This window comes from Chinchilla lanigera, unplaced genomic scaffold (genome assembly GCF_000276665.1).
Source record: "Chinchilla lanigera isolate Chin_1 unplaced genomic scaffold, ChiLan1.0 scaffold00038, whole genome shotgun sequence".
NCBI classification, from domain to species: Eukaryota; Metazoa; Chordata; class Mammalia; order Rodentia; family Chinchillidae; genus Chinchilla; species Chinchilla lanigera.
The window spans coordinates 6762378-6789756 of NW_004955439.1; the positions used below are offsets into that span (position 1 = coordinate 6762378).

Consider the following 27379-nt stretch of genomic DNA (forward strand, 5'->3'; position numbering starts at 1 on the left):
TTTTGGGTATGATATGCATCTCTGAACTTTCACTAGGTAAATTAAGAAATAATGAGAACAACATGATGCTTTATTATAAAAACTGAGTGCATCTGTGAAGAATCCAACAGTTTGGACTAAACTGTATTTTAGTGTGTGATATGACATGTTTTGTGTCTCCTAAAGTCTAACTCATTCCAATACTACTATATAAACTAATCAATGGTGTTATTCTTAAATATGGAAATAGAAGAGTTGAGAAGAAAATATATGTCCATCAGTTACACAAAAATTTTAAGCTCTGAATGAATTTTAATATAATTAAAATTTACATGTTTCTTTGATGATTGGGGTAAAAATCATTCCAAGTCTACAAAATAAGATAAATCTATCTATCTATCAAGTCTATAAAAATAAAATCTATGAAGAGTTAAGGGATGAGTTATACCTTCATAATACAACTATTAACCATTTTTGTATGCTACAATTGTATAGTAGCAATTTTAATACAATATAATTTACATATTCAAAATGAAGAATAAACAAATCACATTTTAGAAATAAGGATGGAGCTGTAAAGATTATCGGTTAAACATAAATTTTTAAATTATATTTTACTGAAGCACTGGAAATATTATGAGAAACTAAAAATAAATTTCACATATCATTCTTTAGCATATGTTAGCTTCCTACCACTGTGATAAAACACCAAGCATGAACAATTTAAAAAGAGGAAATGTTTTTTGGTTCATCATTTCAGAGACTTCAGGTCATGGTCGCTTGGTACCATGGCTTTGGCTACAGAGGAGTTCTATTGACCTCATGGTAGTTGGAGGACATAAAGAGAGGAAGAGAGCCTAGTCCCAATATTCCCTTCAACGGGTTGCTCCCAGCATCAAAACTTCCTCCCACTAGGCTCCACCTCCTAAATGTTGCACCACCTCCCAGCAGTGCCACAATCTGATGATCAAGGCTTTAGCACATAGCCTTGGAGGACATTTGAGATCCAATCCATAGCAAGCAATACATGTTTCTCACTTATAATAAAGTGTGCAGAGTATATAAAGACAGGAAATTTCAGTATTTCTGCATACTCACTGAATCTAAAGTAGAAAATAATATAAAATTTTGGATGAATTCTCCCTGAATCAACTTTTATAACCCAACTGAGTGAGACCTCTAAGATATGTAAATCCTAAGCACTTCAGAAATAACAAATCATTTCATCATGGAAGATTATTGGCTTAAAGAAATTAATATGAAGATTCTCTTTCTTTTTATTTCTCATGATTAAAGAAGCTACTTAAGGTATTTCACTAACTGTATTCTAATCTTGAGTTAATACTGTCAAAATACCTATACTTTTATGTATTTCTAAAGCAGAAAACTGTGATATGTATGTATACCAGTTGCTTACAATGAATGTATTCATTATGTATTGTAGACACGCACTTTAAAAAGGTCTATATGAAAAACAACAGAACAAAATCTTCAAAACTCCCATTTTCATCTTAATTAACTATAAATTTTAAATAAAATATTTGGACCAGAACTAGTCAAAAATTTCTTCCACCGGGTAACTGCCTCCCAGAATACACAAAATCAGACAGTGACCGGATTCATATGCAGCCACTCCTCGGATAGCCAAAGTATGAAAAGACATATTCTTGCTTACCTCTTGGGTACACCAAGTAGATTTAGAATTAGGAACTCCATCTATCCCACCACAAAAAGAGCTTACATTATTTCTTATAGCCACACTTAGACTTACAAGAGTTTTCCTATGTGATTTCTTTTTAGAATATTGTTTTTTGCCATATTATGAAAGATTATTGAGTCCATATTTATTTGGGCCTCACTGTTTGTCCTCTGTAGAGAGCTTTTTTTGAAAGAAAAAGGAAAAAAAGAAGTAAAAATAAACAAACTAGAGAAAGCTGAAGTGAAAGCACTTTTCCATATTAATCTTTTAGCAATTATTTCTTAAATTTACATACAGGCTTATTATCATCTTGACTGCAATCATGTAGAAAATGAATGGGATATAAAGTACATGAGGACAAGTTAATAAAATGAGCTTCCTTTTCTTATGAAATCTTTGAAGAAAAGAATCACTAAACAGAGGTGTGCTTTGTATTTACCCAGGTCAGGAGGCATGTCACAGTGGTGATGTGCCTTTGGCAAGCAGTTCTTAATTAGAAATTCTTCAAGAGCTGCTCCCACTAGGTTCTTCCAAAGACAAAAAGACGAAATAATTTGGCAGGGAAACCCTTACTAAGCACACAAAATTCAGGCACAGGAGACTGAAAGGAATAATTGGCTGGTAGCAAGAGAGGAAAAGTGTCATGACGGTGTGCTGGATTTTGAATGAGAGTCTCTCCATCATAGTAGTAGTAAGTATCATATTTTGTTACCAAGCTTTAAATATACCCATATAAGAGGGGCTGGCAATATAGCTCAGTGGCAAAGTAAGTATACCCATATAAGGAGGCTCTGATATTTTAGGATGACTTGTATAGGAGCATTAAAAGTTGTGAAATATTACTTTAATTAAAAGACTAAAACATAAGAAAACACTTAACAGATATACTTAGTGTACCCATATAGAATTGTGAAAAGTTGTCCGATTGACTTCCCTTTTGATTATTTTTAAAATCAAGTGGTTTGTTTTTGCAGAATATATGCATAGTTTCTGTAAATCCAATGAAAGCTTTGAATTAATCAATGAAATTGGAATCTTTGCAGAGAACCTTAAGGAGTCCCTCCTTGCTCTTGTCATTACATTCAAGCAATGTTGACTAAAGGAGATTACATGTTTTCATTACATTATTTGAAGCTGACCCATATGAATGTAAAATCTTTATTTTAGAAACTTAATAGTTGTAAGCACCTGTTAAAACTAATCTGGAAGAAATGAATACATGGAGCAGTTCTGATTAATCTTGAGAAGCTTTTCGTTTAATTTTTAAAGAAGAACCTGAGGTGATTTGGAGAAGAGAAAAAGGTTGAAGATGGTATTAATTGGCTCTTTTCACACACTGTCTAGCTCTCATGGCTTGGAGTGAATTTGTTTCTGTTCGTCGACACATTCTGTTGGTATGAAGAGGAGGAGTCTTTCTTCTACACACGAGTTATTCTGGGTGTAAGTAGACTTGGTGATCGTGCATTATTGTTTTTAAAAAACAAAATGCATTGCGATTCTCAAGCTTCCTTGTTTTCACTGCACCTCTTTTTGTTTCTTCACCTGTGGACAGTCGACTCTGGCATGGGCACGAGCATCTGCACTGTGCCTGAATTTCAACTGCATGCTAATTCTGTTACCTGTCAGTCGAAACCTAATCTCATTTGTGAGAGGAACAAGTAGGGTAAGTACTAAAACATTTGAAAGGATCTCAGTTTTATGACTTACTAATGCAAGTGCTACTGAAAACAAAGATGTACTTTACTGCAAAATGTCCATGAATCTTGTTTAAACTTAGGTTTGTTTCTCTGCAAGAGAGATTAGAATAGCTAAAAATACAAATAAGTAATTGGTCCATCTGATTTGAGTTTTTCTTGTGCCATTGACTTCCTATGTGACATGGACTCATTGCTCAACCGTTTCCTGGTGTATTTGCTCTAAGGAGTTGGAAACATTATAACAGGTTGGACTATTAGCATTTCTGCTAAGTGTGACAAGCGGGTCACACTAATGCCACCCAGGAAACATCTGAGGTCTGACCACAATCACAGTCTCAGAAGCTGGATTTCAGGATGTCAATTCCGACCTCTAACAGTAGTAATGGGACATTTTCTATTTATATAGGCTTCACTATACCTATCTGTGTTTCCTGTTAAGCAGAGTAATATATAGGAAATAAAACTTGAACAATCTTTACCAGATGTTATAATTTATTATATAATTATGATTTTTATGAATATTAGATACTATAGCTGCACATAGCACCTTTTTTGTATAATAAGGAATGAGTTATATATTATGCTAACCACATAGTTGAGGTTAATGTTCTCACCTTCATTTTCTAAATAAAGAAGCTGAGTAATTATAGATATTGGGTTTATTCAAAAGTTTTGAGTTATAACCAGAGAATTACCAAATCAATTCTTTTTATCAAACTGAAATTTCCAAAAATTAAGTATAATAATGCTTTGCTTTGTTGTTCGCCTAGTTGCCACTGACTTTTGTATCCTCAGCCTCACTTTTCAGAGGCAAAGTCTGAGTCCCCCCTCAACTCTCATGATGCTGTTGTTGCTGTGGTTGCCCCCTACATTAGACTTACTTTTTGTTACTCCAGTGCTGTAAGGGACCTTGGAGGAGGCAACTAGACAAAAATCTCAAATTCCACAAGCTGGTTGCCTATGGGATAGCTGTTAATGCAGGTAAGTACTCATTAATTACATAGTAAGCTTTATAATATTTAATATCTAACTTCACAATACTGTTTTAATTCCCCTCCCAAATCTCACCCTTAGGTAAAAGATATTTTCATCTTCCATCTGACCACATAAACCTTAAACAAATGGGGCTTTATTTTATTTTATTTTAAAGAGAATTTTTTAAAACATAACAAAATAACAACAACATAGACAAAAACAAAACAGAGCAAAAACAGTAAAAATGACACAGGGTTTCAAAACAAAATGATAGGAACTAACAGTAGTTGTTGTATTACATATTGCTATCTTTAATGAAGTTGTTCAGGTTACCCGATGTAAGAATGGAAGATCGATCAAACCATTAAATAGAATGAAAATAATTTTAAAAAATAGAAACAATACAGAGCTTCAGTAAACAAGATGGAAGGAATTCACCAATTGTTATTTTGCATATTGCTGTCTTCAAATTAGTGGTTCAGATTGGTCGAAAAAAATTTAAACATTAGCTGTTCTTTTCAATTAGACATCAATTAAACATCAACTAGTACATTGTTAGACATCAACAGTACATTTATCCCAGCTATCCCAGCCATCCATAGGTAGATAGATAGATAGATAGATAGATAGATAGATAGATAGATAGGTAGGTAGATATTCCCTTCTTTCCTTTTCTCCTTTCCCTCATGCCACTTGTTCTTTCTCTTTGAAGAATTTCTTTCCCTTTCACAATATCTATTGTACCTTTTTTCAATTTCCAATTTATACATTTCTATTAGTTTTTCCATCCCAATTCCTCAATTTACCAAGGTAAAGTTGGTGAAATTTCCTTTACATTTGTGAACAACTTGGTTAGTTGATAATGCAATGATACATACCTACTTGGAAAATGGACACTTTGTTATTCAATATAATTCACGTCAGAAATAAAACTGATCCATGCTGAATATCTCACTTGCAATCATAGGAGAATGACTATCAAATGGTATCAGGGACAGTAAAAGAAAAGAAAGATCAATTAGATTCTGAGGAATATTGAGCTTGTAGATACAAGAGGATCTTGAAAGATGTGAATCTTTATTGGCATACAGATTATTATTGTTAATATTATACTTCTAACTTAAAAAGGCAGTAGAAATTAGCATCCAAGGCTAAGACAAGGTATTAGTAGAAAACAGAAGGACAGTGACCAACTGGCTTATGGTTTAGTTGGAAAACAAAGACATTTAAATACAAGACTATCACAGTGATAAAGAGTTATGATTCAGGACTGTTTCCCTCAAACTAATTTAACTATAAAATGTTTTCCTCATTTGTTTTTATCTTCTCATGCATAAAAAAAATAACAGAGTAGAAGGAACACTTAAAACAAATGCGAATTTAATTAAGCAACAAGACATGACAGACGGTGCCCAAGTGCCAATTAACACAACTTTGGGTATGCAGTGAGACAAGAGGGAAAGACTCTCCCCACTGACTGTCTTCAACACCAGATTCAACAAACCCAAGAAGTGCTTTGCAGAAGGTCTCTGTGGTCTGTTAAGAAATCAGGGCAAAAAGACATGATATCGTACAGAAAAGCAGCTGAGGCACAGAGGCCAAAGAACTAGGCTACTTCTCTCCATGTCCCAGGGTATAGGACACTGTGAGAAGGGCGTTTGGGGGGTGAGTGAAACCTAAGGAATGGGACCCAGGGAACCAGATTTTATTTCAGCAACACAGGACTTTTCCAGACCTTGTAAATTACCTGAAATTAGAATTAAGAGTAACCCAAGGGTGCTGAGTTGTTTCTATTCCTTGTAAGTGGTGTCAAAAGAGAGAACAGAATGCTCCTAGATAGGCTCATCAGAGAAGGGACTCAAAGAATCTCTAGGTTTCCTTTAAAAGCCTCAAGAATCCTTATTTTGCATTAAAAGGAGTGGCATAGCACAGTGAAACAACAAGAAGAATATTATCAACATAGAATAGTTTAAAGGCAGAATCAGACTCTAAGAAAAAGTTGTAAAGACGGTGTAGAGAAGAAGGGACAGCCATCCAAACACATCAGAAAATGAAGTAAAGAATTAAGGAAAGTATGTCTTGTGGAACATTTTTCTTCTCTGGGTATATATACTTCTTTATGTGCAATCATATATCAATAATATAAATGCATCAGTAAGTAAATCTGTTGAACATTTCCCAGCTGCAAGATACTCTGATAGGACCTATAGCCTTCTGACATTGGTGTGGTCAGTCCTGTTTTAGGATGGAGTACAATTAAGTGTGGGCAACAATTGCCTAGACCCAGATGAACAAGTCATATTACAGCCTTGTACTGGTCAGTTGTCGGGTCTTAGATTGTCTCTTATGTCCTTTGTGGAATTAAATAGCAGTAATACAATTTATCCAGCCCAAAGATATGTGTAGATTGTTAGGACTGGAACTATTTGGAAACCTGTAGGCTACAGGATTATTCACTGCTGTTATTGCAAATAAGATCAAATCCAAATTCCACAGTAGGACAGATTCTTCCAGTCTAATCCCTGCTTCTGTCCCAGTACATCTCTCACTACACTCACCTTGCTTTTCCTACTACATCTGAATCCAGAGCCTTCTGTGCCTTTGCTCATACTGTGCACTTTGCCCAACATGCTTCACCTCCCCATCACCCCCCCTGGGTCAGACATGACCATATCCAGAGAACCCATTGTCCACCTTCCCCTGGAGACCTCTCACTTTCAGGGCTCATGTCATGCTTCTTACCATAGAATGACAATTTTCAGACTACTAGGTCTCAGGGACTGAGACCTCGTGTATCTTGGTTTCCCTGGTACTTGGCACATAACAGGTTGTCAACAGATTTGGTTAAACCTGAGGATGAGTAAAATTTGACCTGTAGAGAAGAGAAGTTGAAAGAATCACTGGAAAAAGTATAAGAAGGAACTGCTTCAGTTGTTCAGTGAGCTGGGAGCAGCTTTAGGAGGATGAAACAGAGTGTGAGGAGTGAAGTGATTAAAAATAATACCATCAGTCAAGGTAATAAATGCATGTTCTGCTGCAGAAGAAACAGGATGTTCTCTCTTCCTCTTTCCCTCACAAATCCCTGGAGAGCATCAAGTATTCTTTGCAACCCACTTCCTCCTGAACTCCCATGGCTCTGCAGGGTTTCAACCATCTCCAGGGGCTCCACCAGCTCTCAGAGCTGCGTCTGAAAGCAAAGTGCTGCCGGTCCCCACCTCCATGGCAACCAGCACTGTTGCGGTGGTTTCCATCCCAGGCAAAGGCAGGAGGGTGGAAAAAGAGCTCCCCGCTTCTCCCAAACCCTGACAAAACAATTATTACATTTCACATTAACTGAAAAATGTGGCTGGCAACTGTGTTTTTAGGGGAGGAAAAAACAAGACAAACCCTGGTCTCATGGATACACCTTGCTTTTCACATTTCGTCCTTCTGGCATATTCACTAGGGAGCAGCTGCAATGTCCCTGCGCTTATTTTATTAGCCTTGCCCATTATGCAGCTTTTCAAATAGCCGGCTGACTTAATAGAGGTGTGTAACCTTGGAAGAAATGCATCCACATGGAAGTTTGCATGCCAACCTCTAATTTCTCATCCATTCCCCTAGACGTTGAACTGTAGGCTTTAATTGGTCAGATCATTAGAGGATGTAATTAGAGACTGGTAGAAGTAGGCTAGGGAGGAGGAGGGGAGAGGCAAAACAATGGTATCTATAATCAAGGACATCACCGAAAAGGCAGTGACAGGAGCCCTTCTTCTTTTGGCTTCCTGCCTTCCTGCTTGCCTGCCTATGATAAGAGCTGCTGTAGCATTCCTCACCCACTAATAAATCATTCCGGGGAACTACAACCCCACTGTTATAAAATCATAGTTGCACAGCCTTTCCATTCTTACTAATGTGGATCTTTCTGGGGTCCCTGGTCTATGTAAACCTTGAAGACCTTTCAATTGAAAAGTAGTACTTTGAACCTGGGTTTTAGTCAAAGGAGGCTGTAAATAGTGATCCAGGCAGCTCTTTCCAGCAAATTCCATGGCTTGTGCCTGCCAGGTTTCAGGGGTATGCAATTACCCTGAGTGCAGTTCCTGATGAGTTACTAAAATTAGTTTACAAACATCAATAAACAGAATGGGGGCGGGTTGAGAGGAGTGAGCTCAGGCTCAAGGTACTGAGAAAATAAAGATTCCAAAGCCCTGCAGTAAAAAAGGGTCCAAAGGCAAAACTTTTCAGGGCCTGACCACTATACAATTGCAAGTAATCATTTCTGCTTGGCATCCTGGGGGCTCCATGAGGGCACCACCCCCACTCTTGCCCCACAAGATCCACAGATGCGTAGCACCAAAATCACGCATCGTCCTACAGAAATCAGACCACAAATTTGAAAATCTCAGCCAGATTCTGGCTGCAGAAACCCAGCCAGCATTTGTCCCTGGGTCCTTGTGTCCAAAGGCTGCTTAATTAGGAGGTGGCTAACTCCAAAATGACTGTTATCACTGACAGGCAGGCAGAGAGACAGCTAGAACTGGCCACGCTTCCAAGATTCCCCTCAATTATGCTTCCTTTGATCTCCAGAAAAAATGAGAAGGAATGGAAACTTTTTCAGAGCAACTGACTCTAATTGTATACTTTATGATATTTTGGTTCATTGTTCGATTAAAAGCTCCTTATTTGAACTCAGAAGTTCACACACCAATTAACTGTGTATTTGTACTGTTTCCAAGATTGCTGCTGTCTTTTGAAAGTACTTTGGTGAGAAAACAAAATTGTACAAAGGTCCAAATATAGCACCTTTTCACCTGGCACACGAGTGGGTGATGGAAGTGTGCATCTTGGGCTGTTCTAAGGGCACATCAGTGTGTGCCCGGGAAAGTCCCCAGGGTACCAGACTGAGCTCACCTGAGGAGCTGATGGCATTGGATTTACTGTACCACCAAAGACTCCATCTAAACTAATGTTGTTGAAAACAAACTAAAGCATGAATTTCACATCTGTATTGTTTTTATATTAGTAACTCATTATTTTTACTTATTATTATTTTAGTAACTCATCAGGAACTGCACTCAATTGTTTTTATATTAGTCTACAGATTCCATTTGGATGATAACCATTCTCAGTTAACTTCACAGGAATAACAGGAACCACAAGCTGGAAAGGAGCTAAGATATATACAAAAGGCGATCAAAACATATGATGAATATTTAAATTAAAAAGAATCTATGACAGTAAAAGATACATTGCTATCAATCCTTCTCAAAATACTCCCCTTTATTTCAAACACACACTTATTCCATCATTCTTGCCACTTTCTGAGGAAGTTTGGGAAGTTCTCTTTCATGAGTGTCTTTATCACTCTCATGTGATAAAAAAAGATATGGTAATTGCTGCTAGGCACAATTCCATGGAAAGGCAAGCTCATAAAAACACTGTGGTGTGTTCCCACTTGCCTTATTACCAAATCTAGCACCATACAATGTATGACTCTTTCCTAAAGTCAAAATGACCATGGAAGGTAAATGTTTTGAATTGATTCAAGACATCACGCCAACATCATAACTACAGGACTCATGAAAGATAACTGCTTCAGGAAATGGCAAGAATGATAAGTATTTTCAAAGATGGGAATATTTTAAGGTGGCTTAATGTCAATGTGTCTTTTACCTTTAAAAAATTTTAAAATTTAAACAGTCGCCATATATTTCACTCACCTTGCCATTTTATCTAATTCACCGCCTTTACAGATGACAAAACATAAGCTGGAGGAAATTAGGTAACTAAGAAATATCCACTTCCACATTCATGCTGCTGCAGACTAGCATCAAACCTAGTAGCATGAAATGATGTTGATGATTAAGACAGGGAGAAATCAAACCATACCAGCATTTTATCACATCTCTAAAGCAACTGTCACCACAACATAGATAATATGGTTATTCATATGAAAAAGAGTTCAGTATACAAAGGAAAGGTTAGAAAATATGAGGTCTGAAAAAAAGAGTGAAAACAATGTCTCCCCTAGTGACTACCAGGTCCCAACATTCCCGGATTTAGTACCTGGTATCTTGAGTTCTGAGCCAAGATCACAATAAAATTATGATCTTATCTAAGAGGGAAATAAAATGTTTACACAAACAAATGAGCATAGGCAGTTTTCACTCTCAAAGTTCCAGAGATAAATAAAAAATTCCACTTTTTTATCCTATATCTTGTAAAATGGAAACAAAATAGAGGAAACTGAAACAAAAGAACATTTAAGACATGAATTGTAAAACGCATGAAAATACTGGAGAGGATGGTGTTCGGCTTATTCCCTGGGAAGGATCTTGAAAGGTATCTTGGGCTTTTTTATCCTACTTCATTAGTTTCCTCAGCTCTTTTAGGAGAGACCTCGCAATAAGAATAAATAAATAGTTCAGTGTTTTTGTTCGTTCAATCCACATACTTAAATGTAGTCTAACAGTGTCAAATTCTCATGTGGAAATCAATCTAATAGAAAACAGATTGTGATCAACAACTCATTGCACAGAAGAACACTATAAAAAGAGAATAATAAAAAGGAGAATTTATTCTGTGTTCTGTTTCTGACTGTCACATGTGCATTACATAATGGTAAAGCAGTCCTTTAATTTAATGTGAAGCTTGGCTTCTGTTATGGCTTTTATCTAGATATCCCCCCAAAGCCTCAGGTAGTCATAGGTGGGGCTTTTCAGAGGTGGTTGAATCTAGAGTATGTAATGCTGGGATTAAATTGTGTGATGCTGGGACTAAGGGTGCGTGATTATTAAATTGTCCACTATTATCCATCTGTCCCCCCAAAGCCTTGGGCAGTCTAGGTGGGGCTTTTCAGAGAAGGCTGGACCAAGGGTGTGTGCTACTGGGATCAAGGATGTGATGCTGGGATTGATTCATGGTGTGATGCTAGGATGAAGGCTGCCCCATCATGGGTGTGAGTGCTATGCACCCTAAGTGTGGGTACCTGGACAAAGGGACAGAAAGAGCATCACTACTTGTCACTTGTAGCTTGCTGCTTGCTGCTTCCTGCTTCACTGCTACCTGCCTTCTGTTTCTGCTCTGTGACGCCTCTCTGTCACACCTTGCCTGGGAACCAGGCACCTATGAACTGAAACCTCTACAAACTGTGAACCAAAATAAACCTTTCCTCCTTTAACTTCGAGTGTTGGGGATTTTGGCTCAGCAATGAGAAAAGTAACTAAGACATCCACTGATTGGTATAGTACAGTTCTGAGTACAGATAATGGGAAGGGCCACCCTCGATGTGAGTGCCACTACCCAAAAGGCGGGTACAAAGGGACAGAAGACAGGTTTTCTGCAAACATTGTTTACTGCTCCTACTTTGCTCTTTTCTGCCTGCTCTGACATGGACCGTTTCTCCTCCATGACGCTCTTCTGCCACGCCTCCTTGCAGCCAGCTGACTATGGACTGAAACCCCTACAAACTGTGAGCCAAATAAATTTTTCCTCCTTTAACTTTGAGTGTTGGCTAATTTGTTTCAGCAACAAGCAAAATAAGCGAGATAGCTTCCAATCCTATAAAATGGGAACAGCTGTGGACCACGTGTGGCGAGCTTTAGTCTATGGGAGAAACCAAAGGAAGCTAGGAGCAGAGACATGGAGGTAAAAAGGCAGAATAAAAAGAAACGTTTACGTCAACCAACAATGAGAACTTTGCATGCGCTGATCAGTCATTAGCTTTAGGGACACTTTGCTTCTACGTTAAAGACTTCAAGTAAGCCATTCAAAGAGTTTTATCTATGTTCATATCAGAAACTACTTTTGAGTAAACAGTAAAGTATACTAATTTTTAATTAATTAAAACAAGCAACACAACCTAAATGTCAATGCCTGGACCCTGAAGTCAATAGACAGGATTTTAACCTACCTTCATCATTAATTTTTTGTATGAGTCTGTAAAATAGGACTAATACTTGAGGATTAATTCTGATAATATACCTAAAGCATTTATAACAGTACCTGGTATAGACTAAGCATTCAACTTTTGTTATCAATGAGATATATTCCTTACTGTGCAAACAGCTTGAGACAATTATTGAAAATAGCAATTAGAAATACTGGTAAACAATGCTTGTGTTCAGTTTAGCAACTATTTCCCATTCTGTGTGTATTGTACTGGAGATGATTACTGTTAGATGGGATTTTCTAGCTTGGTGGATACTGGACTTAAACAAGGCAGTCCTTGCCTAGGCAAGGTTGTGTCTATTGACAAAATTAATTGTATTAGTCCATTTTCCATAACTATAAAAAGTACTTGAGGCTGAGCATTTCATAAAGAAAAAAGATTTGTTTAGCTCATAAATTTGGAGATAGAAATTCCAAACAATATGACCCAGTTCTGCCAGGGGCCTGGATGACTGAATCATGTCATAGTAGCCAGCACCATGACTAAAGCACACTAAGAGGGAGAGACCACACAATGAGGCAGGAAATCAGAACACAAGGAGGGGCCAGTAAAGACCTCCCACTAGGGGCTGGGGATTTAGCTCAGCGGCAAAGCGCCTGCCTGGCAAGCACAAGGTCGTGAGTTCGGTTCCTGGTACCAGAGAAAAACCAAAAAACCAAAAAAAAAAAAAAAAAAGACCTCCCACTAGACCTACCTCTTAAAGACTTCACCACTTCTCAACTTTAACACATTGATGACCAAGTTTCTACCTTATAAACCCTTAAGAAACAAGGTACAACCAAATAGCAGCATCTAAGGAGAAAATCTATAGTCTTTTGGGTATGAACCTCACTAAACTCATAAGAAGGCTGTAAACATTTCATATGAAAAAATGCTATCATGTCTTTTGCTCTTAGTGAACCTCAACTAAAAGTATGTTTGACTTGATTTTCAATTTAAATATTTTAAGAAAATATACTAAAATATGTATGTATATATATGTGTATATATATATATATGTATATATGTGTCTCCAATCTATATTGAATCAGTTGATTTCCTGACCCTTTATTATCCCTCTACTTTTCTGTATTTTCACATTCACTCAGCAAATAATTACTACTTAATTACTGGTGCTAATCAGTGTGTGAGGGGCTGAGGATCCAAGGATGAGTAAGTCTTAAGGAATCAAACGCTCTTGGGGTCATGCAAACATAAATGCATACTCAGAACAATAATTTCTGAGAAATGCTATAATCAAAGTACCACATGTGCTTATGAAATGACAAGTTTGCGTTAGAAAACAACTTCTGAATTGGGTCTTAAAACATAGTATAATCTTGCAAAGTAGAAAGGGGACTGACCCTGATGGAAAGAACACAAGTAACAGAGAAAAATTTTGCTAAAAAGGGATAGTATTTCTAAAAAATAAGTAGCTAGTACTACAGGGACCAAATGACACAAATATTATTAGGAGTTTCTGCTGGCCCTATTTTCCTTTCATTCCTCCCTACTTTATCCCAAAGTGAACAGCCCTGGGGAATTCTATAACCCACCTATAACATGTGTAGATGATAATCGTAGTAGGTCCTGGTACTTCTCAATGTGGGTATAGCAAGAAGAAGAAAGGAGAAGGAGAAGGAGGAAGAAGAGGAGGAGGAGGAGGAGGAGGCAAGAAAAAGAAAGGATGGAGACGCAAAAGAAGGAGGAGGAGAGGGAAAGAGGAAGAAGATGGGGCAGAAGAAGAGGAGGAAAAAGGAAAAGGAAGTAGAAGGACATGAAGAGTGAGAATGAGGAAGTAGAAGGAGATTAAGAAGAGGAGGAGGAGGAAAAAGTAGAAGGAGGAGGAGAGGAAATCAACTGTGAGATAATCTACACCTTGGATAATAGAGTTCATACTTCAATTCACACTTGAATCTAATCCCAGTGGCAGGTATCAACTGGGAACCCAGATGAAATGCCAAAGCAATAGCCTGTGGTGCTCTAGATGGGACCACAGTCTTCCCAACAGATTTCACAAGGCAGGAAAGAGTCCTGGCATCAGACACAGAATCCTCAAGCTAGAGAATGGTTGTGAGCCTTTTCTTCATCCAGAATTTAAACAGCACCAATTCTCAGAAGTAGAAAGCAGTTTGTTTCTATTGAATATAGAAAGCATTTTTCATCCCACAAGAACTTGCTTATTTCAGTACAATAGGAATAGCACATGCAAACGTGTGTATATGTTGATGTATTTCAGTATAACAGGAATAGCACATGCAAACATGTGTATATGTTAATGTAGAAAGCATTTTTCATCCCACAAGAACTTAATTATTTCAGTACAATAGGAAAAGCACATGCAAACATGTGTATATGTTGATGTAGAAAGCATTTTTCATCCCACAAGAACTTGCTTATTTCAGTACAATAGGAAAAGCACATGCAAACATGTGTATATGTTGATGTGTAGAGATGCAAACGTATATATGTTGATGTGATATTTTATATATGATAAAATGTATAAAACAAAGAACAGAAAATATAAGGTCAAAAGGAGAATAAAAACAACATTTCCTTGCTGTCAGTGATATATATTGTGTAAGTATATATATCAGTTGTCATGTGCAGTGTATTCCAATAATGCTTTCTGCCTTAAGGAAATTCTATATTTATAGCTATATCACATATTTTCTTTACTTAAGAACTACATCTCATAGATAACTACATTGTGATATCATAAGACTCAATGAGTTCCAGAATGATTATATGCTTAGAATTAAATTATGATGAATTGAGAGTTACATTTCTTAATATAATTAAAATGAATGTGGTGAGTCATACACCATATTCAGCAGTATTTTATCCACTCCAACCAAGACACTGGGAAAGAGGCACAAATAAATCACTTTTCCTTGGAGATTACAAAAAGCAGTTCAGAGAAACAGTCACACAGTGACACAGCATTTTTGAGTAGCTACAAAGAACAACATCCATATGGTCCCTGTCTAATGTCATCCTCTCATCCTTAGCCATCCACACTGTGGCACATTTGTTCAACCTGGAGCGCTTCCACTTGAGCCAGTCAGAGGATGCCCAGGGACTTGTGGCTGCACTTTCCAAACTTGGCAGCGCCCCAAATGAAAGTTACCTCAACCCTGTCCGAACCTTCCACATGGTGAGTTCCTGCGTGCTAACTAGTTACCCTTCAGAAAAATCTTCCCTTTTCCCATCCCTTCATCAGGAGCGACACATTCCAAAAACTTTCCATAACCAACCAGAGAGATTTTGGCCAAATATTAATTTCACCTTTATCTTTTAAGTCAGTTTTGCAAATCTTATGCTGAGAGGTTATGAACAAGGAGAAAATATATGCCACTTAATTAAGAAAATGTATATGTTACTTAAGAAATGCAATAACCTGTTAAAGCCCTAATATTTTTAACTTTTAAGAGCAACTTTTGATCAGATTTTTTCACTGATGTCAGACTCATAAAAACTGAGGTGCCATCTAAATCCAGAGAAGATAAAATGGATGTCTTCATTTTCAATTTGCAAATTGTTTTCTGGATCTCTGCTCCTAGCCTCATATTTTGGCACACATGAATAATGGGTTTGCCAAATCAGACTCTGGGCAAAAAGTTAATCTCATAAGAAGACCTACATGGCTAGGGAATCTTTTTTTTTTTTTTTTTTTTTTTTTTTGGTCTTTTGAGACAGGGTCTCACTATGCAGTTCAGGCTGGTCTTGAACTCACTTTGTAGTCCAGGCTGGCCTCGAACTTGCAATGATCCTCCTGCTTCAGCCTCCCAAGTGCTAGGACTGCAGGCATGTGCCACCATACCTGGAATAGTGATATTATTGATGCTAATTTTCTATGAATACAGAGCAACAGAACCTGTGAGGAAGAAAAAAAATAAGTAAAACTATAGCCCCAGCAATCCCCTTCAGTGATAAGAATATTTCTCTCTCTCAATTCACTGCTTTCTTTTTGTAGTTTAGCTAAGTCTTTTTCCATGTATTACCATATCAGAATATATATCTGTCATTGTGACCAAGTTTTCAAGAATCTTAAAAGTAAAGTCTTCCAACAATATGCTACAGACAATATGCTATAGTAATAGACATCTGTCCATTATTATCAGGGATATAAATTGTAAAAGTGGCCATTTGCCTCAAATAGCTTTCCTTGATTGAAGAAAATCCAAAGTCTTTTTGGGGAGATTCACCCCTGTCAAATTCCTAATTACCCCAGGTTGATTTTCAATATGAGGCCATGGATCAAGTTGAACTACCTTTTCTTAACTGACAGCAATTAGAAGCACAATTTTCACAGTTATAAATCAAAGCTACCAATGCCCTAAGCATATGGGAATGAATGCCCTGTTGTCACTGAGCTGAGTTACAGCATTTTTCTGGGCACCTATTGGGGTTAATGCACCTTCCCACAAAGGCGCTGGAAATTCACAGCTACACAGGCCCAAGAATAAATCTCAACATTATGAAGAAACTATATAATAAATAGTATTTATCATAAATAACTTTTAAAGCTATTGAACAATATAATTAAGCTACTCCTGGCAGAGTTATTTCAAAATTATAAAAGCAATATACTATGTAAGTACTAATTAAGCTCAAAAAACCCTCTAATTTGGGGTATTTGGAAAGAGATGAGCATCAATAACAAAGTGTACATTACAGAGCATTTCAAAAGAGATGCAATGGGATTGCTTCAGAGAGGATTCATTGCAACTCAAACCAGTCTATAAATGTGTTGCTAGAAAAAAATGTAAAAATTTTCTTTAATAGTCAAAGAAGAATGATTTGAAATTAGCACCTCATATGTTGTAAGTGGATTTCTAAAATGCCTGAGTGTACTTGCAAAAGAAATCTCTTAAATGTTTGAGATATACCCCTTTCGATTTTATTTCCATTTCTTGCTCTGCAAAGAAAAATAAACAATGGAGACGTCCCTGTCCAAATTACCTCCAGATCTCAAAGCAGCCCAAATTAATGAGGTTTTACTGACAAAAGATATAGTGTGAGTTTATTGAGCTCATGGTCGACTCAACGGTAGTAGCACAATGTATGAATACTAATGATGAGGCAAGAATATGGGAAACTCACCATAAAAACAAAATGCTTTATGATTCATATTTGAAAAGGCTATTTAATTGTCCTTTGCACTCAGGGGTCAGAATTCTGGCCTTTTGAAAGTATCTACAAGGCAAGGATAGTTGTACCTTTATTGATCACCAGGATTTACCAAGCCATATTTCAGGCCCCCTGAGGTGGTGTGAAAGAAATGCAAGTCATGGTCCTTCCAATTAAAAAGCAAGAGCAAGGAATAACAACCAGAGGAACAGAGTGTGTAGCTGCTGCTTTATTAGGAATGCCCCTGAGGGACCTCTCAAAAATGTGTTTATTAATGTTAAAATGCAATTAAGTACAGTGATCTACATTTTCATTTTTAAAATTAAAAACTTAAAACAGATTTACTTTGCAGCACTTTATCTTAAAATGCTCTCTTTATGTTTTGCGCTAATTTCAATTCTGCACAGCAACTTTGACATGAAAATTAATTTATACAAGTGGAAAAATGTAATTATTGTCTTGGCATTTTATAAAATTTGAGCAAAGCAAATGTCTACTATAAGATAGGGGGAAAGGGAGAGTAAGGAAATTGATTTCTTGAGTTCTATGTGGATCCTTTTGAGGCTAATATGCTTCTGAGTATGGCTCTTGTCTTTGACCCTCAAGCACTGATGCTGAAAAACACAAAAATGTACTAAGATATTAATGTTGTGGCTTTTGTTTCTGTTAGAACACAATTGCTGGGAGGGTTACGACAATAGCAGGCGTTACTGGCTTGGTGATCTCTCTGGCTTTGATCTTGATCATGACTTCCTCGACGGAGTTCGTCAGACAGTCCTCCTATGAATTGTTCTGGTATACACACCACGCTTTCATCATCTTCTTTATCAGTCTGGCTATTCATGGGTTAGGGTAAGTCCATACTATGCTTAGTAGGTAAAGATTGTTCTCTCTGTGAACTTCAAAACAATCTTGGGAAGGCCTTTTGATGGAGGGAAATGACATGCAGTGACTAAAGGACACATATGTGAAAGCACATGTTCACTGTAAAAAATAACTCCGTTTTGTACACAGAAAATAAGGTACATAGGTGGGGTAGCATACTTATTTTTCCTAGCTGACTCTGTTAGTGACTCCTGACATGTTTCTCAGGTTCAGGAATTCTAATGACCGCTGGATGATAGTGGATCTATGTTTCATTCAACACCAGTGTTTTCAATCCAATTTATGTAAGGCTAGTCAGGAGATAAACTTTTGACATCAGCATTTCACTTCTGCTTAGCCAAAGCCGTCAATCCGGCAGCCTGGTGTGTGGGAGAGACAGTGTGTGAGATGGTCGCTCCAACCTGAGCTACTCACTGGAGCAGTAAAAAATCCCTTTGAGTTTCCCATTGATCACTGAGATTCTTCATTCAGACATCTCAGAAGATGTTATACTTGGACCCTTTTGAAGATAATATACTCAAAAGATACTGTTCTGGCCTTCAACATCTGCCTGATAACTGTGCCTTCATTCATTTTGAAGCTGCACTAGCGTTGAAGTATTTGAAGGCATGCAATGTGCTTACCCTCAAATAAATTTTTTAAAAATTCTTTAAATACTAATTAACAGCCCTGAATGGGTTAGATAATCAATGCCTAGAAATGACCTTCTCCCTTTTAATTATTTAATAAATGGACACTTTTTCTTGTCCATGTTACAACTTTCAAAGCACTTTCATATGTATGATCAATTTAGAAGGTGTAGTTATCTCATTTCGTAAGGAGGACTTAGATGGATGCTCAAGGGGTTGGACAGGGCAAGTAAATTCCAAGATAAATGAATGGCAGAGTCAAACCTAGGACACCAGCCTTTAGATAAGTAAATCTCTACTCTTAACAAAACTTTGAAGAAAAAAATATGACCTCACTTGTTCTAAGTTAAACCTCTGTCATTCCCTGAAAGAATATTCCCAGTGATGCTCAAACACTTGTATGGCTTAAAAGCCATTCTTGCTCTGTTTCCTACACCAGCAGAATGCTTCTTCTGCTCCCCATTCTCCTCTCATCGCTGAGGGTAAAGGTCATGGATCGGAGGTGGGCTCCATCTCTCTGCAGACTCAGAAGAGTAGGTACACAACTGCAAAGATGACCCAGTCCAAGAAGGAAAACACACCTTAATGACTGGAGCTCCTACTTGGGACCCTACTGGGGTTTGCATTTCCACACATCAATTGCCTACACCAAACTCCCTTCCTACAGGAGATGCCCCTTCCTTCCTCAGCTTCCCACTTCTAGAAGGGGTCACACTTTTTAGGTTCCACTCCTATGCCTCACTGAGAGCTCCCCACCATCCCTCAGCTTATCTGACACACACACACTTTATAGAAGAGTTACCTAAAAGGGCAAATTTTGCCATAAAAGACTGCCCTTCCCTCTGCTGATCCTCATAACTTGCTCTGCCAGCTTCTACTTGTATGCTGCTACATGGCTAAAGGCCTTCTTTCTATTCTCTTTCCACCTAAAAGTATCTGCAATTGACTCTTTGGAGTGCTGAAATCTCATATTTCTTGTTCGCTTGGAGGGCAAGGAAGAAGGTGTATGCCAACCCATAGATTGGCCGTCCTGTCTTCTACCACTGATTCTTCTCCCAGTGCCACTGGGGCTGTTATCCCTGATACCACATTTCTGAGGCTTTTGATATTCCATGATGTCTTGAAGTCCCCAGAAATTATACCTGCATCTCCATAAATACATGTCCCTTCCATGTGTACCCTGATGCACTCATTGCAAAAGCACCATGGGGTTTCAGTGGACAGTGTTACACTGGAGATATTTTTCAAATATCCAAATAACATTTCATGAGATGAAACTTTTCAGTTATTTAACCTCCTTGAAAGGCTTATTTTGGGATAAGTGTCTTGTTTAATCTTCCCAGCTTGAAGTATTCTACAGCTCCTGTTTACAGCAAAAGTAATTTGCAAATGTTACACAAAATGCCAAGAAAAAGTGGGATTATTAGAATGTGTTAAAGCCCATTAATCTACCTATTATGGGATAGTGTAGATAGAAACATTAAAAATGTTTTAAAAAATTTAAAAGATAACAAATGCATACACTGAATGATCTGGAGTCTCTTTTAGATGATATGAGAAATGTTGTCTAATGCCTGAGAAGGAAGGCACTGAAATTTGCAGTCCATCCTCTGGCCTCATTCATTAGTCACCCTTCTATGCCTAGGCATCATTTGTGCATTAGAGATTCACAGTCAGTTTTGCTCAGGGAACTTGAAGGGAATGTTATCAAGCTCACATGTCTTCTGTGAAACACCCTGACAAAAGCCAGCATGTCAGTCCTAGCTGACACTAGGCTGTGTCCGAGGGCATTGTTGCTCCTCTTCCAATGCCCTATGATACAGAAGGGGACTGCTTCTATGCAGAATACCCAGGACAGAGTCTGTAAAGTTTCTGTTTATGAGCTGCTTGTTTCTCAAAATAAATCAATATACCTTATTCATAAACATCTAGGAATTGAGCAATTCCCAGTTACATGACCTCCACATCTGGTGCTTTGCAGCCAGAACACCCGTAGGTAACCTTGGAAGTTTGTACCAAAGCAATTTGTCAGAGGTCCGTCACAGATGCATTTGTGACAAATACAACAGGATTACAGGACTCTTCATCCAGTGCTCCACTCACAAAGCCTGGCTTCTCTTTCTGGTCTTAAATTTATCTACACACTCTCGAAGATATACTTTATAGTGACCTATTTTGACCCTGTCAAACACTAAGCCTGCTTGCTAGTGGTCACTGAGAGAAGAAAATACCATTATTCAGCGCACTTCTTTTGACTTCTTCACTTGAAAACTTCTAAGTTATCAGAAACAAACTAAGAAGAAGTTTAAGTAGAAGTTAAATCAATCTGCAAAAGAACCAAATAGTACAAAGTTAGCCAATTAGCCCAAATCAGCAATCAGGACGAGATGAAACCTAATTAAATTCAACGGTCTACAAAAGCATGTGTTCAAACAATTTCCTTCATTATGAATTCTCTAATATAGACACTTTCAATTTAACACAGGGCACCACAGAGGGGCACTTCTTTTCGGGGATCTTCAAAGTTATCCAAAGCTTTTTAAATGCCTATTTTTAAAGATGCTGAGAGAAATGAATGACAGTTTAAGTTTCAAGAAATGGAAGTGTTGTTTCAGAGCCCACTGTAGGATACATACATAGCTATGGTATAATGAGACTGCACAAAATCAGTTTGATATTGTGTGTGTGTGTGTGTGTTTTTTTTCATAAGTCGAATTATTCGAGGCCAAACTCCAGAGAGTCTCCTGCTACACAATGTCACCTTCTGTAGAGACCACTATGTTGAATGGCAGGCAGCTGGCCCGTGCCCTGTGCCTCAATTTTCTGGCAAGGAACCTTCGGTAAGAATGAAACCAAGAGCTTTTAAAAATAACTGTCCTCACAGTTAAAATAACTACAGCTTTTATATGCTTGAGAAAAAAATACACCGGTAGACAAAGCCAACTCTTTATTAAGTGTGCTAATGGACAAATCAAGTTATGGATAATTTTAAGAGAGGTTTACTGCCAAAAGCACTCTGCTTAGCTTTGAGATGTGTTCGTCGCTTACATTTAAATGTGGATGTCTGATATTGTGGGAATTCATACCAGCACAAAAATGTCTCTGCACTCCTGGCATCTTTAGCTGCCTGCCCCTTGAAAACTGCCTTCTCCACCCTGCAGATTAACAGCATCAATTCTCAACCTCGGATTAAGTTCAGCCAAATTAGAATCATGCCCTCTTTCTAAGCTTACCTTCTTCCTCTCCACAACTTTAAGATAAAAACCATTGGGGTGTCCAGTGTATTTACTTCTGTACTAATTAAGCTGTTATAACTAAAATGATGATAATGTAAGCCAAGAATAGACTTAATTAATTGGAGTAGATGATGATGTCTACATATCAGAAATGTGAGATTTCCTGAGCATGTTATAGTGGTTGCAGTTGGTGGCATAAGCGAATAGGAATAAGAATCTTATTAAGTCTCCTCTAGTATCCTTAAGATCGTGCAAACCTTTGGGACAGCTGGATGATGCATGAAAGAAAATAAATGAAGGTGGTAGATCAAAGCTAGGAGAAAGCAAGTGCCTGAAATATGCATGATAAAGAAAATGGGGTAATAGAATATAATAGCGCATAAATGGTGGGGATTTAGGAAATTAAGCCATCAACATAGGACGAATATAAATAATTGCTTTTCAAAAAAAGTCTCATATATTAATTTAAGCACCAGATTTTAAGGATGAAACTACTGGGAATAATGCTTAAAACTGAGAGAACCAAAATAGATGTGCCCATTAGACTGTGGCTCTTTTAAAGGCCAGTATAGATTGTCTCTGTCTTAAACTCAGCTCTCGGTAGCCACTACCCAGCCTGCATATTAATGAAGAACATGAATGCCTCTCTAAAATTTTCAGCTACAGCTTCTCCATAAAAAAATCAATACTCTCCCACACTTCATGAATACAGACCAGGGCCTGCTCCCAGCAGCGCATGCTGACATTAATTATCATTAAGAGGGGGGAACTAACCCATCTCTCTGTTAACTCTCCTCTGTTACACCTCCTTGCACACCCAAACTCAGACTGTCACTCTTTCCCATTATTTTTAATAGATCCCGATTCAGAGCGTGTGTGGGCTGTGCAATTATCGCTTGGCTGAACTATACAACATTCTCTCTGATGTCTTATAGACATTGAATCCAAAAGGCATCCCAAGGACAAGGAAGGGTTCCTGTGCTTCGCTGCACCACATCTACATGGTCATCTTTGCAATAGTCCATTGTTTCCTCTTTGCCTCCCTTAACTCAATGCATTTTCTGGATGTTTTTACTAAGAAAATATTTATCAATTTGCCTTTAGTGGTACACTACTCCCAATGTTGGATCGGAGAATGCTTTGTACATACCTGGTGTAACCTTAACTGGTCAAAGAAATTCTCCTCCCCCCCCCCATTAATTCTTCCTTTCTCCTCCATACTCACTCAGCAGCACACACAAGTCTCCAGATATCAGGATAGCTCATGCAATCCAGTCTCCATACATGCCCAGTCCTCCTTAGCCAAAGATGTGCCATATTTCATTTAACTATAGTATCAGCAAATGTTAATGATAAGGTTGATTTTTGTAAATACTAGCAAATGATGTTAGTGGTAAGGGGTGATGCTTTAATTGAAGTAGAATCCATTCAGTGAACTTCTCCAAGTAGCCATTAAATGCTTACACTTCACTAAACAAATTCAGAAACATAGGTCCTGCCCCAGGAGATCTTATTGTCTAGGAAAAAAGAGGCTATTCATAAACACACACATAAAATAAAATCAGAGCCAGCATGTTCTTATTTTCTGGTAGGAATGAAAAACCAGGAGTGAAAGTGGAGGAAACAAGTTTCATTACTGCTGCTTTTAAATCAACATAGTTTTATTTCTATCATAAAATGCTCACTGTACCGTGACTTACTGAATATTTTTGAAGAAGAAAAAATAAAGCCAAGAATATACACAGTATTTTTGCATTGAAGAAACTTACTCTAAGTAATTCTGCCCCTTTTTTAATAGATGAACAAACTGGGGTCCAAGGACTTTCAATTTCTTACCTGTGGTCAGAAAGGGCATTCCCAGCAAAGCCACATCAAGAACCAAAGCTTCTGACTGTGTGGCCACGAACCTTCCTCTGTACACCCTATATCCTTTGCTCTGACTCTCTTAACTTCCCTTAAGACATATATTTTGTAAGCTCTCTTCTGCTGTCTGCCAGTACATATTCCTAACATTGTATTTATTTCTGTGAGTAAAGCCAAAGCATTTGAGGGCTTGGGGGAACTTAAATAATAATTTTCTCCAGTCACTTCCCATTTTACAAAACAGAAAATTTGAAAATAATAAGACCCAAGATGGGCCTGAAGGCATAGGCTAGGAGGTAGTGGTCCCAAGCCCAGATTCAGGGTGCACCTAGCCACATGACCCTCCTGTTTGGGGGCAGAGGCTCCCTGTCTTCAGTCGCTCTTGTTTATCCTGGTCATCTGATCGAAGACAGTTCTGATATTCATTTCTGGTAATGTCTCACCCTCATTCCTGAATTTCCAGGACTATTAAACTGGGCTATTCCCTTCTGGAGAAATTTATGTACCAGAATAAAGATAGCACTAAGAAGTAATAGCGTACATTCTCCTCTACTAACCATAGAAAGAAAAATAATCCATTCTATTTTATCAGCATGGAAGAATCAAAGACCATTTTTGATTTGGCACCACCAAAATGAAGGTGGTGATACCCAAAATGCTCTAAAGGGGGTACAAACTATTACTTGTAAAACTACATAGGCTTTTTGCAAATCTCTCTCTCTTTCTTTCTCTCTGCCCATATAAAAAGAATTGCATTCTTCCTACCATTTCTGTAAATATCCAAACCAATTCTTAAAATCTGGCTCATTCAAGCACATGGGAGTTAAGGCTTCATTCCCTAGGTCCAATCCCACCCTGCTGCTGCTACCTGCTTTCACCTTGCTCTGATCATCTTCACTGTCTTGCCCTAGCACAGGTGGACAAAAGGTTTTATTCTTTCTGCCATTTTGAACATGTTGCTGAACCACACTGAGGTAAAAGGAATAAATGGGTCAAACTGTGTTGTGTTGTCTGCATAAATCTAGCCTGATCAGGCAAACAAGAGACCCCCCAGAAATAAAAAGCAGAAGGGGTAAATGTAGGTGAGAAGATGCAGCAGGCATACAGAACCAGAAATAAACAGAAAACAAACCAAAACATGTAGCTCTAAAGAAATAAAAGTAATACTAACGGGCTTATTATCTGTCAACCTAAGAGATGGTACAGGATAACCAGTAAGGGAATCCTGAGTGCCAAGTCCGAAGGTGAACATTTAGTGGAAAAGGCCAAGTTCAAAAGAATAAGATGCCCTTCCTGCTCCCAAGATCCTATTGGAGGAGTGAGGATTTAGAGTATCAAGAAGGAAATTTAGGGACATTTTCAAAGGTTTGAAGTCCAGCCCTGGATCTCTGAGATCTAGTTCTGTCTCTCTGGGTAACTTGAACCCTTTCCAGAAGGTCAGGTTTTTTCTGCTTGAAAAGAAAGATTAGACTAGATTTCTAAGAACCCTAACGTCCTAAATTCAATGAGTTCATGAGCTGCTAATGTACTTTAAAACAGCTTCAAGATCAATTTTAATTCTGACCAGAAAGAAATATGATTCCATTTTGATTATATGTTAAGTGTGTGGAGGAGGCCATCCAGGGTCCTAGAAAGAAAAAGCTGTGAGTCAGACACAGCTGTGTCTCATTCTGTCTGGACACCTTGTTACCCTGGTGACCCTGGATGGGGTATTAAACTTACTGAGCTTCAGTTGCCTTTCTGTAGAACAAAGAAAATATCATGTCTCCTAAGATTATTTGATATGAGACCTAGTATAAATCTTCAAAAATTTTAGGCTCCCATCCCTTCCTCTTTACTGGAAGAAAATACTTTGTGTTGTACACAACACCTGGTACAAGAACGGCCTGCTGGTAAACTGGTCAACTGTAATGCAGGTTATATTCATGAAAGGTTAATGTAGTCTCTGATTTACTGAGAAAAAAAATTTTCAATGTCCTACTTCTGAAGAAAACTGTTGATGCTTTTGTTCTGATTCTGTAACTAAAGATATAAGGTGCTAAGAAATTAGCTTTGTATTTTATTCCAAATAATAGTGGGGTTTTGTGTGTGTGTGTGTGTGTGTGTGTGTGGGTGTGTGTGTGTGTTCATTCAAACACAACCCCTAGTTGTAATGCATTGTTAGCCAAAAATAGTACTATTTAAATCTTAAATTTAATTTTCATGCCCTACATTGGCTGAGTAGTACTGTTTTGTAAGCTTCTGACTTTGGCTGAGTTTGGGAGCATTTATGACCCTATCACATGTAACATAAACATCAATCTGCTTTCTTATTTCTTTGCAAATTCAATTATTTCCAATTACATAAAGGCATCATCGATCAAGTAAACATAAAAACCAATACAGGAGAGTTTAATCTCTTAAATAAGCTTGTAGACTTCAAGGAATAATTGAGTGTTATAGTATTTAATAGAAGGAGACATCTTTGTTGTTGATAACTGGGCCCAAGTTGAAGGAAAATATCTAAATCCCATCATGTTATATATTGATTTGGTTCAAATTGAAAATATTTGGATTCTATTTTCATTTCCTTTTTCTCTCTCTCCTTTTCTGCTCTCTGCAGGCTTGGAAATGGTTTTTGGGCCCTGTATTCGTGTATGCATGTGAAAGAATAATTAGGTTCTGGCGATTTCAACAAGAAGTCGTCATTACCAAGGTATGCGTGTAGCTTTATGTCTGAATAAAAGCCTGAGTGAAGATGAAAATTTTTTATTAGCCCAAGTTTTTAATTTGCCATTTTTATTGCAGAACTGTCTGTAATTTAGAGGTTCATCTTCTGTTCTAATAATTGCTTGTATCCTGAGCATCTTTTAGTGTGACTAACTTTACTGAAGCAGGGATCAGGGCTCCAGACTGGTACACAGAATTCTGATAAAGGTTTGTGGTACGGCACTAGAATTATCTGTATTTCTCTTCATTCTGGTTTTGCACTGTAGAAAAAAGCAGAAAGGGTAAGAAAGCTTACTCTTTGTAATATTGGTCATATCATCTTTAATATTATTTTATTTATTATATTAATATTTTCTCCACGTAATGATACAGATTTTGCAAACATACAAAGAGTACACAAACATTTTCAAGCATGAACACTTTCAGTTAGGATTATTGAGCAGAGAACAAGAAAACAACCACAAGATTCAGAACACGGGTAGTGCAAGAAAGTTCAAGACAGAGAGGAAGATATATATGGCACTCCACCCTAGAGAGGGGAGGCATGTAGACAGTATTTCCCAGTCTTGTTCTCCATCCTTATAGGTTTTACATTTTTAACCTCATGCTGAAAGAAAATAGGAACAAAGAGACCAAAAGAAAATATCCAGAAGACTGAAAATTAC

The 27379-nt window shown here is 37.7% G+C and overlaps 1 protein-coding gene across 1 annotated transcript in view; it reads left to right on the forward strand.

The window, feature by feature from the left end:
• Positions 1-2315: 2315 nt before the first annotated feature.
• Nox3 (NADPH oxidase 3) overlaps positions 2316-27379 on the forward strand; it is a 55586-nt gene continuing 30522 nt past the window's right edge. The window contains exons 1-8 of the mRNA XM_005390543.2: positions 2316-2369; positions 3023-3118; positions 3231-3341; positions 4272-4356; positions 15271-15416; positions 18063-18244; positions 21617-21746; positions 26608-26700. Coding sequence (XP_005390600.1) covers positions 2322-2369; positions 3023-3118; positions 3231-3341; positions 4272-4356; positions 15271-15416; positions 18063-18244; positions 21617-21746; positions 26608-26700 — 891 coding nt within the window. The 5' untranslated portion in view covers positions 2316-2321. The remainder of the gene's footprint in view (positions 2370-3022; positions 3119-3230; positions 3342-4271; positions 4357-15270; positions 15417-18062; positions 18245-21616; positions 21747-26607; positions 26701-27379) is intronic.